The sequence below is a fragment of the Poecilia mexicana genome, unplaced genomic scaffold (assembly GCF_051168715.1).
Source record: "Poecilia mexicana isolate PSO_F unplaced genomic scaffold, ASM5116871v1 scaffold_12, whole genome shotgun sequence".
NCBI classification, from domain to species: domain Eukaryota; kingdom Metazoa; phylum Chordata; class Actinopteri; order Cyprinodontiformes; family Poeciliidae; genus Poecilia; species Poecilia mexicana.
The window spans coordinates 3813917-3830116 of NW_028263381.1; the positions used below are offsets into that span (position 1 = coordinate 3813917).

Consider the following 16200-nt stretch of genomic DNA (forward strand, 5'->3'; position numbering starts at 1 on the left):
ATCTTGACATCTAAATCCAATGGTGGCCGTCATCGGCGAGCAGCTTTCTGCCCTCCAGCAGGAAGCTGGGTGGGGTTTTGGCCATGTGACGTCATGCTACAACGTGTCTGTAGTAATTATCGTGACATTCTCAGCGTCTTCAATCCAGACTCGGCGCTGAACACACATTCCTCCAAATGTTCAGAGTCTCTTGGACACAGAAATGGCTTTGAAGGGCATTGATGACAGACTTCCTGGCTGCCCTATCAAGCCAAGATTGGCTTTATTGAGTCTTGTCCTGTCCATGTAGAAATCCAAAGGCCACACTGTTCTGCAAACATGAACCACAAATCAGGACAAGACTGATTTTTGACGCCCATTTTGTTGCCTGTCTCTGATATCATTTGTTCTATGAAACTTGACCTTCATATTGAAAATGGCTCTGAATGTCACTCAAAATAATGCAGAAGATTTTGCACAAACTTCAGGTTGCTGCAAATGTAGCTAAATTTGAGGAGTAAACTTCCTTTCTGAAAAGGTAGCAGATTTTCCACTACGAAACATTTTAAAAACAAAGAAAGAAAAGAGTCCCAAACACAAATTTCCTTACTTTAGTTCACATCTTCAGCCACAAAAATTGTACATTGCAGAGATGGGAACTAAAATGTGAGATTTAGGCTTGACCTGCGTCAGCAGCCTCAGCCAACGTTTGTTATCAAAACAATGGACACTAAACATTGCAGCGTGACAGATTTATTATTATTAATAAAGAAGTAACAGCATGAAACAAATTTCCCCAAGGCAACAGATGTTAACTTTGAGAACTTGATTCTTTGGCACAAGCTTTGCAGTACAGCTCTGTGATTTTAATGCTGGTTCATATCCTCAGTTAAAAAATAAAAACAGTTTGTTTGTACATGAAATGGTTTAAAACCAGAAGCTAGCTGAAGTTGAAGACAGATTACTAATATGAAATGTATTTTCTGTAACTTTCTTTTTAAAAATATGAATGTGCTGTACATACATGTATAAAGTGACCTTTAAATGAAGAGGTCGGTTAAAGGTCACTTTCTGAAGAGTATAACATGCCCACACACACACACACACACACACACATTAAATACATCTCTTTATCTCATGCCCCAGTCCATCCATTTTCTATACACCCTTGTCCCTTGGTGGGGTCAGGAGGTGCTGATGCCTCTCCAGCTAACATTCTGGGCGAGAGGTGGGGTCACCCTGGACAGGTCGCCAATCTGTCGCAGGGCAACTCAGAGACAGACAGGACACACAACCATGCACACACACACTCACACCTAGGGAGAATTTAGAGAGACCAATTCACCTGACAGTCATGTTTTTGGACTGTGGGAGGAAGTCGGAGAACCCACCATGCACAGGGAGAACACGCAAACTCCATGCAGAAAGACTCGGGCCAAGAATCAAACCCAGAACCTTCTTGCTGCAAGGCGACAGCTCTACCAACTGCACCACTGTGCAGCCTGTCCCGGTCCTTAAACCGTATTTAAAATTCACCCACCAAAAACCTGACAAAGCTGCGTTTACATTACAAATGTCCGCACAACTTTATCAATATTCTGCTAACGTCAAAAAAACACAATTTCGCAATTATGGCGTTTCCATTAAATGAGAAATGCACTTCAAATCATGCGATAAGTCATAAAAATAAAATGCCGTGATCCTCCATCAACTTCCTGTTTTCTTCTTCTTCATGGTTTGCGCCAGCATCAACATCTGGCTGTTGATCATGAGACCTGTGTGATGTCCAAAAAAGCTTTTCCATTGCAGATTTGCGAAGTAAACCAATTTCGATACGGCCAAGAAAGACATCTTAGTGCCAAAACTGTTTAAAGAAAAAATTGCCGTGTTTCCATTGAGCAAATTTATTTTCAAAAATGTCAATTTGCGCAATTATATGGTCAGTGAAAACGCAGCTACTGTGAGTTTCATAGGTTTTGAGTGCTGAGACACTATAAGTATACAGAAATCAAATGTAGACCCAGATTCTCTGAAGTCTGTCAGACGCTGCAGAGACAGATTTATGTCCTCAGATCATAACTAACACACACAGCCGGTGATCTCATCTACATTTCGGCTGCTGTGGAGTTGACACATTTCTTCCAGCGTTTGACCCTCCTTTGTCCTCACAGCTAAACAGAGGCGCACGTGTGTGTGTGTGTGTGTGTGTGTGTGTGTGTGTGTGTGTGTGTGTGGGTGTGTGTGTGTGTGTGTGTGTGTGTGTGTGTGTGTGTGTGTGTGTGTGTGAAGGGGTGTAATATAAACTCCATCTGCATTTTCATAAATCAGACAGGCAGGTTTGTTGTCACCCAGCTGAGGGCGCCTCAGAGGAAGGCCCCGGGGTCTGTGGGGATTATGTGAGTGTGTGTGCGTGTGTGTGTGTGTGGGGGTGTGTGTGTGGGGGTGTGTGTGTGTGTGTGTGTGTGTGTGTGTGTGTGTGCGTGTGTGTGTGCGTGTGTGTGTGTGTGTGTGTGTGTGTGTGTGCGTATGTGCGTATGTGTGTGTCATAGCATAGCACATGCTCAGTAACAGCATCAACAGCTCATCATGGCTGCAGCGTTCTTAATGTTTAAAACACATTTCCTTGTTTTTCTCACTCTGTGTCTCCATTCTTATTTCCGTCCTTTCCTTTAAGAATCTCATTGTCCTTTCAGTACACAAGGTCACCATGCCCATTACTTTAAGCTAAAAGAAAACTGTTATCTGAGATATCAAAGCCCTAATATCCATTTTATTATTTATTGATTCCAGAATTAAATTTGTTTCCTGCTGTATAAAAGAAAATAATGTCTTGCTCTCCTTTAGTAAGACTCACTGGAAGAGTTCTTGAAGATACCAAGACGTTCATTAGTTCTTAAAAAAACATAGTTCTTGTTCTATTTTATGAAAGTGTTGTTTCTAATGTTCAAATAAAGTACAGCAGCGTACAAGGAAGAGAGTAACTAGGTAAAAAAAAAAAAAAAAAAACAGAAATAAAAAAAAGACTAACGAGAGACTTTCATCTTGGGAAAGATGGTCCCACTACCTGCGTTTCCATTACAAATGTGCGCAAAACTTTGTCGGTATTCCACTAAAACAATTTAAAACACAATTTCATAACTGCGGTGTTTTCATTAAATAAGAAATGCAACTAAAATTAGATGTGAAAAAGTTTGTTCACACAATGTCATTGAAACATTAATTGTTCATTCTATTAGAAGGGTATTATTATGTTAAATTACAAACTTTTTGGAGCTTTAAATCATGTTATAATGTTATCCTGTCATCAAAAACATTCCTGAGTGTTGCCTTGATTCTTTCATGCATGTTTGAGAAATCCTTTAATCTCCCATGGCAACCATTTGGCTATTCAAAACGCCTGGGTGGACCGAGCCCCATCTTCGAAACAAAGCTCCTCCTCAGATCTACAATTTCCAAGCTTCCTAGCTCCTGCCTCACAGAGTGTGACTCCTCCACTCAGCTCCTTCAGACTAGCCTGCATCAATTAGCAAACACCTGGTGGAACTGCACATCTGATGAGCTCATTATATCAGCCAATTCTCAGTGAAATGCTGGTAAAAACGTTGTTAGAAATATTAATAAAGGAGTGCTGTGATGACTTCCTGAAGGCAGACTTTCAGAAAGGGCAGGAGTTTCTTAAAGAGACAGAGGCCCAATTTCGAGGCAAATTGACAAGTCAAATTTCTTCTAAATCATATTTGACATCTATAGCATTTTTATAACAACTGAAGGCAACATAAATGTAAAATGGCACTATGTTTGTGGCTAGAAAAACACATAATGTTCTCCCTTTAAAATTTAAAGGTGGAGTGGAAGATGGGGGAACTTTCTAGATTTATCTATAGCTCCTCTAACTTTTGTTTCATTTCTTTATTTATATTGTAGGTGAAACAGGGACAGAGGAGGAGAATGAATGAGGGAGGGGGAAAAAACACACTGACCCAGAACCTCTGGGCATGTCACACAAGCAATTTAAATTAATTTGAGACTCTGAAACGTCTCCAAGCCCATCATTTAGCGCACGTTCCTCCCCAATTACACAAAGGGAGTTTTAAACTGTTATTAATCCGCAACCTCTTCTCCTAAAAGTTTGGTTCCCAGTGCGAAGGGACCCCCATCCTCCCTTCCTCCCACTTCTTGCCAAAGATAGCGATGGCGTTTTAAGAGTACGAGTCCCATTTGATCTGATCCAGAGGATTTGCGGTGGTGAAACTGATCCCCGCGGTAGATGCGGCGACAGGCCCGGGGAGCCAGCAGCCGAATGAATTAGGCAGAGATGGGAGGGGAGAAGAAGATGACTTTCTGTTTGGTCTAGTCTCTAAATAATACAGCACGATGACAGCCAGCAAACAAAAGCGTTTGTGTTGTGGCTGAGCGATACCGTGTACAGGATCCACGGAGGAATGGTTGAATTACAGCTGGGGATGGAAACATCTTTTTTTATGCTTTGTTGGCTCTTAAAGATTGATGGGAAGGGGAAAGGGGAGAGCAGCGCCGTGTGTGTGTGCGTGTGACCGTCTCAAACGAAGCTAAGCTAAGCTAAGGAAGCGCTCGAGCTGAGAAGACACTTGTCTCACTTCTTCTCTTTTTTTTCAGCGCAGCTTCAGGGCGTAAGACAACAAATGACTTTCAAGTAATAGTATCCATATTGCCCCCCGAATGTGATTAAACATAAATGTGGGAAGTCTCGGCTCTGAGATTTGGCCCTGAATTATTGACAACGCAGTATTATTACGCTCGCGCGCAAAGTATTCCGTCTTAGAATGCTCATTTCACCCCGCGTGCGTTTTTCTTTTCTTTTTTTTTTTTTTTTAAACATTTCTGCATCTGAAAAATAATTGAAACGCCTGTGAGCTGCTGAATATTTAATTCACCGCCACCACTTTTTTTGTGTAAATTTCACAGGCTGAATAATGACTTTATGCGTCTCCTCCCCCCCCAAAAAAAGAGATGAATTTTTTAGGCATTTTAAATAATTAAGCCCGAAGTGTTTGGAGGGCGACTGAGTCTTGATAAACTAATCTGAGATTGGTGGGGGCGGAAGGGAGCGAGGGAAAATGGGGTCTGAGAGGGACATTAGAAATGAATTATTTTATCAGGTTCTATTTATTATTAACACCGAGAGATCCCATTAGCATTCATAGACAAAGGGGCTCATGGGAGGGGGCCCTGTGGATTTCAAGGTGATACATTAAAACAGAAAAGTTAAAGAAGGGGCGCAGGAGGGAAGTATCCATGGCGGTCCATGATCTGCATACGAGCAAACATCTTTTAGTCAGTGAAGTCAGCAGGGTTTCTTAAGGTGGATTTTCTTATAATAAGAAATAACGTCCTTTTCCAAACTTTCAAGGTTCTACTGTAAGAGTAGTTCACATCCGGTTCTCTTTTCAACTGTTAAGATCAGGCCAAAACATACAAACGCCACTTTGTCTGCATGTTTGAGGGAAATTTGCTTCTGAGAGATTAAAGCCATGTCACAAAAAAAATTGATTTATAATTTTACAGACCGATATTCACAACTGGCTAACATTCATTGAACTGCTGTTAAGCTTAGAAGCAGATATTTAAACGTCTGAATCTGCTACTGTGTTTTTGTACATTTTTTCTTATTATATTCATCACCGTTATCCTCTAATGATCCAAATTTTAGCAATAATATTCATTGCTATTTTGATTTGTGATTCATCTTATCCACTTAGACAAAAAGTGAGCTGTGCAGGTAGGCACCAAACATCCTGGAAGGTAGGAATTAGACGTGTGCCATGTCGTCTCGATTCCTGTGACACCGGCGGATTTTTTTTTGTTTGTTTTTTTTGACAACGGTGAAAAAACAATATCGCGATATCAAATAGTGACGTCACTGTGTGGTCCAAAAAGGGCGCTGTGATTACTCTCAAATATTCCTGTAGAAAAAAAAAAGAAAGTTGCAGTTGCGGGACATATTTTGATGTTGAGTTTTTAGCATTTTTAAAAACAAGATTCTAGTTTTGTATGTAATGTTTAAATTCTTTTTTTAAAATCACTAGGAGGAAATACTTAAAATCTTGTAAAACTACTGTTCAACTGAACTACTGCAGTACTTATTCATGTATTAAAGTATTTTTATTTACACTTGGAGGCTGATTTCAGACTGCTTTTTGTTTGCCAATATTTGCTTACATTTATATTTAAATATTAGATATCTTCTTTGACTCACTACACATACAGTGTGATTTTTTTTGGTCCATTTATGAAAATATATTTATTCTGGTCACTGTAAAAGGAAAGTACAAATTTGAACAAATTTTAAAATATATATATGAATTGAACCATAATTAGTATGTAAAGCTACTGGACTTTCATTTTGTACCTGAAATATTTGAGTATGAAACAATAAAATCTGAAAAAAGTATAAAATGGCAAAGGGTTGGAATGACCAACAACTGACTCTCTGACTCTATCGTCTGTAGTTCAGTAAGTTAAGTATTTATACCTGTGGAGAAATCTTTGAGGAAAGAACAAAAAGGAAAAAAAAAGATCCAATCTCCGTCTGTTTGATGAGTGAGGGCCTGATATCCTGAGCTGAGGAGTCACATCCCTTTTTCCTTCAGATCTAATAAAAAACCTAAAAAAAAAAAATACATATAGTTCCGATCTCATTTCCATCTCAGCCAACAGCAGCCTGCACACACACACACACACACACACACACACACACACACACACACACACACACACACAACTCACACATGCTGGCCCTTTTATGAAAATATCCTAAAGTCAATCAGGTTCTGCAAATTTTATGAGCAGGCCGTCGCCCTCCTGAATTTCTTAACAGGTTGTCAAAGTAATCAAGGGGCTCTGAGCGCTGAATCAGAAAATCAGCTCCTCCAGCCTGTTATTAACAGACCGTTCCCTCGTCTCAGCCCTTCACCGCTGCTGTCCTCCTCCTCCTCCTGCAGCAGGCCTGTGTGGTCGCTCCAACAGCCTCATTACCAACAAAATTCACGGGTGAAATGCAAGAATGTTCCTTATTACACACACCCAGAGAACTTTAAAGGAGGAACAGAATAAGATCAAATCTTCCTGCTGCCGCAGCCCCATCTGCTCCGAGCAGAGCCGCATTCACAAAGATGTGCGTCACAGTTTTGGTGCCATAGAGAAAAATGATTTTACTCATGGAAATTTCAATATCAGCAAGTGTGAATTAGTGCGCTGTAGGTCTAATGTGTCCCCTGGCCAACGGCTCCATGTCGTTTCCAAAGAAACCTACTGCAACTTTGAAATGTTCAAATATTTAAATATTATCTACATTCATTAAAATCCTGAGCTATTAACATGACTCGCCTGGGATCAGACTATGAGTTTTACAAAAATAACAGTAGAATAATGTTTGTAAAACAGCGTTTACCTAAAAAAAGAAACATTTTTGTGTCCACCCCCAAAAAATTGAGGCGCTTAGCTACTGCCCTTTTATTGTTGTCTGTCGCCTCAAAACAGCCTGCTCATTTTCCTCTGACCTCAAAGGTGGTTGAAAAATCACCAGTATATTGGCAGTTTCTGAAATACTAAGATTACCACATCTATGTACCAAGTGAACCCTGTTCTGTGTTTGGTGTTTGTATTTTATTTTTAAGAAAATATCATACTTTTAGTCTTTCATTTTCAAAGGAATGTCAAATTTGAAGTTGTAGAATCACGTGACCTCCTGTTCCAGAGGCAAATCTTCCAACAGTCGCCTTACTTTAATTTCCTTTGTTTTTGTAAAAAAAAGAAAAAAACAATTACGTTTGATCACATATGGAAATGAATATTTATGTCATTGTCATAACTATAGAAGGGCCCGAGCACAGAGATCCAAAAATGATTAATGTAACGGAGAAGCAATAATCAGTTTTAATACTCCTCTAATCTAGAACAAACTTCCAGTAAACTGTAGAGCAGCTGAAACACTGACTTCCTTTTAATCAAGGCTAAAACTCCACCAGCTTAGAGCTGCCTTAACTGGAACTCTGACCAATATAGTTGATGGATATTTGCTTTTGATGACGTTTGACAAAATGTAAGGTTGGTTTCATAACAGGTTGCTTTATTATGTTTTTATATGATTCAGTTTGAACCACATTGTTGCTGAAATGTGCTACACAAATAAACTTTATTTAATAAGAATATGACAAAAATAAAATTACAAATTGTTACAAAAAAATAGAAATCTGGAGGCACAAGGAGCACTACATGGGACCACAAGGTGGGTAAAACTAAAATCCAGCAAGTAGTGACTGAAAATGAGGAGCTTTAAGACTAGGTAGCTTGATTACTGGAATAGAGAACCGATGGCTGATCGGTAATGAGCTGCAGCTGTGAGATATGAGACCAGACATGTAGACGGAAGAAAGAGAGGAGCAGGAAGTAAACATAAAACAGGAAACAGAAAAAAGACATTTAACAGGGACAAAAATTAAGTAAATATAAAGAATAACGAGCTAAAGTGAGATCCAATCACAAGTAAATAAGCAGCAAAGAATAAGAAAAATCTAAATAAAAGCAAAAGAAAAGAACTAATCACAGGATGAACAGAACACAAAAAATCCAGGAATAAAAAAAAATCAACCAGAATTATGTCACTTTATTAGAATATCTCCAATAAAATGAATCCATTTTGGCTGCCAAGTGGAGCATCAGTATTCAATATGGCTGCCTGAAAAACATAAACTGGGGTTTTAGTCTAGTTTATGTATCTGGGGGAAATAAATAAAAACAAACCAAACCCATCTGAGGAATAATGAGGCTGAGTTGGGGTTTGCCAGCGAAATGTCACCATGACAACAAGGAGGGCTCTTCATTGGATGAAACACAGGCAAAATAAAAGGAGGCTGAATTTCTTGAAAATTTGCAATTGTAATTCCAGATACTTTGAAAAAACATTAACTGAGGATTTTCCTGAGCTCCTCTCTGGATTTCCTTAGAATCACTTTTTTTTTTCCAATCTCCAGGCTCCTTCTGTTCAGCCGTGGAGGTTGTCGGGTAATATCGGGGGATGTGTGAGAGCCTGGAGTGGTGCAGCTCCTCTGTGACCAAATATTCATCTCCTCTCTGCACCCAAAAGAACCCATTAATATTTCCAATTAATACAAATAACCTTAAATGATGAATAATTGTCCCCGTATCAGGATTCAATTACCTTTAAACACCGTCGAATTGCTGATTGAAAATTAGGAATCATTTTTTTTGACAGAGGGATTCTAGAAAAAAAAAGTGTCTCCAGTAATCAGGAGAGAGAGGTAAAAGATTTCACCGCAACATCCTGTTGGCGCCAGTACTCTGGCTCTACAACATCACGAGGTTATTATGGTTAACTAAAACTAAAATAACAAAAACGGAAGAAGAAAAAAAAAACATTTTTGTTCACCGAAACAATTAAAAATGAATATTTTTACCTTCACAGTTAAACCTTTCAGAGGAATAGCCTCAACATCCTCACCAGTGTTCACGATTGCTTCCATTTTATTTCAGTCTCACCACATATCACAGAGTTCAGTCCTCTGATAGCTTTACAGCATCCTCTTGTTACTCCTAGCAGCCTGCTGGATAAAGTACGCAATGCTCTCAGAGGTGTGGTTGGTTTTCTCCCACTCGGAAAAACAGATAATATTCGCTGTGTGCATGGTGAACTCAGCATGACGTCACATTGCAAGTCACGGTTTCTTGGAAGCAGCTGATCTAACTGTTTGGTCAGTGTGCATCAGTGTCTTTAAACACAACAGCTACGAATGACTAACCGATGACTGAAAAGAGCTTCGAGGCCAAAGGTTCAACGTATCCCGCATGTGTGAAGCAACAGCACCATCTACAGGTGGAGGATATACAGATCAGAACGTGCAAGAAATAAAAGTCTTCCCATGTGTGCAATTTACTCAGTAAAATAACAGCTGTTCAGTGAAGGTTTATTAGGAAAAAAAATACATGGAGATCAAGGAGGAGAGCGGACGGGTCGGGGAGAAGTTTAAAACAAGAATTAGGTCACAATTGAATATATTCAAAGTTTAAAAAAAAGAAAATCTCATGGAGAATCATTAAATCCATTTACAGGATGTGAAATGAGGTCATAGATTCATTACCATTTCCTATTTTATTAGCAGGTAGTTAGCGTTAGCCTCAATCGCCTCGAGCCACAGAATGAAAGGACGTCTGCGTGCGATGCAAATGTTTGCCTGACAGAAAAGTCTCACGAGAAAATTAAACTACATAGAATACAAAATTTCAGACCTGTGATTAACAAATTTAGGACCTACTTACATTTTCTAAAATGAATTGAAGACCTTTGTTTTAGATGCATGAATTTAAGACTTTTTAAGAATATGCTAAACATACGGATCTTCATAGGGTGTCTACGACTGTATATTAAACGGCTTACATAAATCTTCATCTGTGATTTCATTAATGAACAAAGAAATAAATCAACAACAAAAACATATTTTGCTAATGATCTTGGGCATATCTGCTAATATCTTGAGTTAAAGCACAAGTTTCTTGGGTTGTTCCCATGGAAACTCTTTTCTTCCAAAGTGACCGTAGCAGGCCGTCGCCTGGTAAATCGGCTGCTTTAGTCCCAGCTCTCTGTAAATGACAGGAAACAGCGTCACACGCACAGCTTTTATTTCAGGGCTCATACATGATGGGGCTGGAGGGACTTCACGTACCTCACAATGACTCCAGGTCGGAGGTCAAAGTTCTTCTTCACTATCTGCAGCAGCTCGTCTTCGTCCCTGTCCGACGTGCCGTAGTGGAACACGGTGATGGAGAGCGGGTGACTCACGCCGATGGCGTACGAGATCTGAGAGGAATACCGCCGAAAGCATCACGAGCTGCGTTTCCACTGACCACAGAATTGCACTATTTGGCCTTTCCACAATAAATCTGCTTACTGGGAACATGGCAATTTCGAAATAAACTACTGCATGAACAAACTTATTCAGATGTGATTTTAATCGCGTTTCTTATGTAATGAAAACACCGCAATTGTGACATTGTGTTTTTCGTCATGAGTGGAATATCGACAAGGTTTTGTGCACATCTGTAACTGAAACACAGCTGCTGTTATTGCTTTCCATCCCAGGGTTTCCCCAAGTGTATTACAAGCCTGGCAGGGAAACAGGCTAAGTGTCATTTGTTTATGTTAAACGGGTTTTTTTTACACACCAGAACCACTGACAGTAAAGATGGGGTAAGTCAGGTTTATCGTTGACGCATCGGGGGAGTGCTCACCAACTGCACCTGCCTGGTGGTCTCACACTATTATTTCCCAATTTATGATGCCTGCTTGTGCACCTCTGAATTTTTGTAACTTTTACCTTTTTTTTACACAATAACATGGTGGACTGCACTAGGGCACTTACTACCAAACTTGGCGTAGGTTTTCTGGGGGAAACCCTGCGTCCCACTGCATTTACAGTTACCAGGAACGCTGCCTGGGTCTCACCTGAACGAGGGCCCTCTTGCACAGCCCTGCTTTGACCAGAGACTTGGCGACCCAACGGGCCGCGTAGGCACCTGACCGATCCACTTTGGAGTAGTCCTTCCCAGAAAAAGCTCCACCTCCATGGCCGCCCCACCCTCCGTAGGTGTCCACGATGATTTTACGTCCTGTGAGTCCTGCGTCACCCTGTAGATAACATAACCCCAACAAGTTGTGTTTTAAAAAGAAAAGATCTTTCACACCTGTAGTTGCGTCGATGCCGACCTGTGGGCCTCCCATCAGAAACTTGCCACTCGGCAGCAGGTGGTAGATGGTTTTCTCGTCCAGATACTTGGCAGGAACGACAACTTTCACCACCTTCTCCATCAGGTTGTGTCTGATCTCCTGCAGGGTGATGTCGGGGCTGTGCTGTACGGAGATGACCACAGTGTGGACACGCAGCGGCTCCAGGGCGCCCTCGCTGTCTCGGTACTCCACCGTAACCTGACAGACCACGACAGAGACAACGGGGCTGACAAAAACAGAACAAAGACACAAAACGCTGAAGGGTAAGTTTCCACACCTGTGACTTGGAGTCTGGTAGGATCCAAGGACACTCTCCGTTAAGAGAAAGCTCCCTCATCCTGTGGTTGAGTTTGTGAGCCAGCAGGAGGGTTAGAGGCATGCACTCCTCCGTCTCATTAGTGGCGTAGCCAAACATCAAGCCCTGGAAATAAAAACCTCATGTGATTAAAGGTGTCCAATGTGTTTTGGTCTGGACTTTAACTAAAACTAACAGATGGATATGCTGTGATTGAAGCCTTCCATTATAGATCTGTTAACATTTCCTCATTTGCTCCTACCTGCTCCTTCCCCAGCTGCATCCACTAACCTGTAATTAGCTCTTCTGGTTCTATTGTCATTGTTTCCTCCATTAACCTCTGCTGTTCCTCACATGCTCCTGTTTTCTTAACGTCTTTTGTTTGTTTGAATACACTTTCATCAAGTTCATTCGCGACTCCAGTCCACGAATGAACTTGATGGTCCTACCACTAATAAGCCTGCCCCAATAAGCGATTAATCTCATAATAAATTCAGATGAGCTCAAAAATGTCCATTCTGATGATTAATACTTTTTGAAGGGGAAAATCTGTTTACGACTTCATAACCTGTTTTATTTACGGTTTTGGTTGTCATTTTTATTTGTTTGAGGTTGTCAAGTTTTGTTTGGCAATAAATTTGCATTTACCCATGACAAACGGATGACAAAAAGCTGGCTGGCTAGCTAGCATGCTAGTAAAGTTAGATTAGCAGCTGGTCAGTGGTAGCTTCAACCGCCTTGAGGATACCAGAATGTACGAGATTAAACAGTCCTGCCACAACAAATTTAAGACTTTTAATTTAAGCCAGCTTACTTTTTTTTAACTAACTGAAGACATTTGAAGGCTTTAATTTTAGATACATGAATGTAAGACTTTTCGAGGATCCTGGGACTCTCTGTATATCAGGTGCATTTACAGTACAAGGTCAGATAATGAACCTGGTCCCCAGCCCCGATGTCCTCCTGATCTCTTCCTTCAAACACACAGTCTGATATCTCCTCAGCCTGCGGCTCCAGGGCCACCAGCACGTTGCATGTCTTGTAGTCGAAACCTGAGGACAAAAACAAGCAGCAGGGTTTTGATCTATTGCCTGATTCTCTGGGGACATACCTGTAAACGTCCACGGACAAGTCAACCATGCGATACCTTTCGACGAGTCATCATAGCCGATCTTCTTGATGGTGTCTCGGACGACGGACTGGAGATCCACAATGGCTTTCGATGTCACTTCTCCAACCAGTAAAATCATGCCAGTCTTTGCCACACACTCTGGAATCAGGATTTCAACACATGATCGGGGGTTCCGCTAATGCTAGCCAGTCTTTTATGTTTCAGCTTTTGTTTAATGTGACAGAGTTTCCAAAGTTAACATTTTTTAATAAGCATATTTAATATCTCTGCTGACAGCAGCATTATACAGGGAATGCACGATATATCGGAATCCACATCGTATCGATTTCATGAGTAAAATTGAGCCAATATTAGCAAACGATGTTTATTTCCGTCCCATTGCTGTTTGTGTTCGTGGAGGCAGTTGGTCATGTGGTGTTTGTTCGGTCATGTGACTGTGATAGTGATGCAGCAAAGGATTATGGGGTGTTTAACTGAAGCACAGAAATAAATTATAGCACAGCTGTGGTTATTTGTGTTAAAAGGGTGGAAAAGTATATACAAGAGATGAACAGGAGGAGAGATGATTAGAGAACATAATTTATGAGCTCAGTGATGTTCAGACTCACCACAGGCCACCTTAGAGTCCGGGTCCTGACTCAGGTAGGCATCCAGGACGGCGTCGCTGATCTGATCGCACATTTTATCTGCAGAAACAAAAGACATCAAGTTTAAAAAAGAGAACAGGAACAGAAGCGTCTGTAAAACAATCAGACGGCCTCTTTATTAGGAACATTTAGTTCTGGTTGAAAAAACACAGACAGTTATGAATTACTGTAATAATTTAAGTAAATGTATATTATTGTAAGCAAATCATTTGTACTAGAAATTATGTTACTGTAAATTTAAATTTTATAAATATTTGTTAAATCATATCTAGTTATGTCAATAATTATTATTTTAAGTATTTTTATCTGAATTATTGCACCATGACAACTTAAACTGCCTCTGTGGTTTGTCAAATAAATCTGATTGGTTAACCTTACACCAACCACTTTACACCATATATTTTGCATAAAGACATTAACCCCACCCACTAGACACTTTTTAATAGGCAAAACTGACAATTAAAATAACTATATTTTTGAGAAATAAGTATGTTCTTCAGAGATAATAAATTATATATTTGTTTAATCATTGAGTCATTAAAGCAATCATTTAATTATATATTTTTTTATTTAAAGTTGCAGTATCTAGCCGCAGTATGTAAGTTGTAAGTTTATAAAAAAGATATGTACAAATATATAACAGATAATAGATATGTACAAAAAAATAAATAAATAAATAATAGTTGGCACTTTTGGACCTCCATACAAATGGTCTGAACCATTTCCATTCAACTTTCTTTCAAGTCGTAGCGTAAACTAAATGTTTAGTCCGTTTTCGTCTTTAAGCGCCATTGAAATGACTTAAACTTACTAACTGCATGCTGTACCGTTTCAGAACAGCTCGACCGAATCCGCACATGTGCAGACAGTGTGTTCTGCAGCCTTCCTTCGCCATTGTGTGTGTGTGTATGTGCTCTGTGTCGGTCGGCGGAAGCTTGAGTGGGTACAGTACCGGAGTGTCCTTCCCCCACAGACTCGGACGTGAACAGGAAAGTCTTCCCGCTGCGCTTTCCGCTGCTGGGGTTCATCTCTGCTGAAGAGAAACGGAGGTTTAACGGAGTCCAAACGTGGCGACGCAGAGTAAAAGAAAAAAAAAAGAGAGAGAGAGAGATGACTGTAGTGACTGTAAAAAGCAATGATTAACTAAGTGTGGAGGTTGAAGCTCAGGTTGGTTTTGATAAAAATCACCCTGATAAAACCTTTCTTCAGCGCTCCTGCGGAAATGAGCTGCTATAAATCATTTCGGTGAAAGTTTTCAGGGCCTTTCCGAACCCTGCAGGCTGATGGCTGAACAACTTCCAGGAATGTTTGTCAGGAAAGGAGCCGCTAGGTGTCGCTGTGGTGTTACATTTTACCATACATTTAAGTGGAACCAGAGCACTTCTACGACAGTAAAATACGTGTAATATTACTCACTATGGTATAGACCAGGGGCGCCATTTGTTGCTCTCTGAAGGACTTTGTGCGGTTCTGGCCTCAAATCTGGAATTGAGGAAACATGACCTGCAAGCATAAACAGTTATGGAAAAAATAATAATTTTTACTTTTTTCTCAAAATTAAACTAGTGTCTTTTGATTTTGGAAGATTAAAGTCAAAATTCTGAGACAAATGAATTCTGAAAGAAAACAAATTTTGGAGATTGAAGTCAGAATTCAGTGGCCTTTATCCTCTAGCATAGGTTGATGTAGATCAGAGGCGCCCAAAGTGGCGTTTTTTTTTTTAGTGTTCTGTTGGAAAACCCCAGATTTCAGAATCAAAACGAAAATGAAAAATCCCAACTGTAGAAAGTCGGTGTTGCCTCCCAGATTACAGACAAACCCTAAACATTACAGTAAATGTTGCTAGCGGTTTTATCTAAAGTCTTGAAGGTTTTATTACCCTGCAGTCATTTCAGTATTTTTGCTGACATGCAGGATCCTCAATGTCTGTTAATGTGACTCATGTCCAGATCCGCTTTATCTAAGGAAAAGTTAAACTCACAGAGGAGCTTCTGCTTCTGGTCACTCAGATAGACATTTCTTCAGCTTCATTTATGTAATCTTTGCTTCCCTGTTCGTCTCTGATGAAATAATATACAAATTTCCCAGGTTGTTGTGTTGCAAAACGTGCAAGGAACAAATACAAGAAGAGAGGAAGAAAAACTGCATTCGGCTTAAGATTTTATTCACATTTCAGTTTGTCAATGACTGGAAAGGCTGCTGATTAGAAACGGTTCTTTTAATATGTTTACTGCTGTTGTTTTAAAGGTTTTTGCTAGACTTTAGACCTCTAAGGTATGAGAGAATGTCTTAGTTTAAAAAAAATCAATAATATTGGGCCAGAAATTGATTAAAGCAGTAAGCTCAAGAGAAATGCAAATAAACATAA

The 16200-nt window shown here is 40.0% G+C and overlaps 1 protein-coding gene across 3 annotated transcripts; it reads right to left on the reverse strand.

Annotated features, from left to right (window-relative positions):
- Positions 1–9927: 9927 nt before the first annotated feature.
- mat2al (methionine adenosyltransferase II, alpha-like) lies at positions 9928–15196 on the reverse strand. 3 transcript variants are annotated; one of them, XM_015002133.2, is made up of 10 exons: positions 15032–15150; positions 14785–14862; positions 13794–13871; positions 13201–13323; positions 12993–13105; positions 12036–12179; positions 11738–11956; positions 11477–11659; positions 10698–10831; positions 9928–10614 (listed from the first exon to the last, which is right to left on the reverse strand). In XM_015002133.2, the coding sequence occupies exons 2-10, from the start codon at positions 14858–14860 to the stop codon at positions 10512–10514; spliced, it is 1173 nt and encodes a 390-aa protein (XP_014857619.2). In that variant the 5' UTR covers positions 14861–14862; positions 15032–15150; the 3' UTR covers positions 9928–10511. The 3 variants fall into 3 exon arrangements, with proteins under 3 accessions (XP_014857619.2, XP_087866891.1, XP_014857618.2); XM_088010765.1 differs by having other exon boundaries at positions 15021–15139; XM_015002132.2 differs by having other exon boundaries at positions 14785–15196.
- Between the last annotated feature and the right edge of the window lie 1004 nt (positions 15197–16200).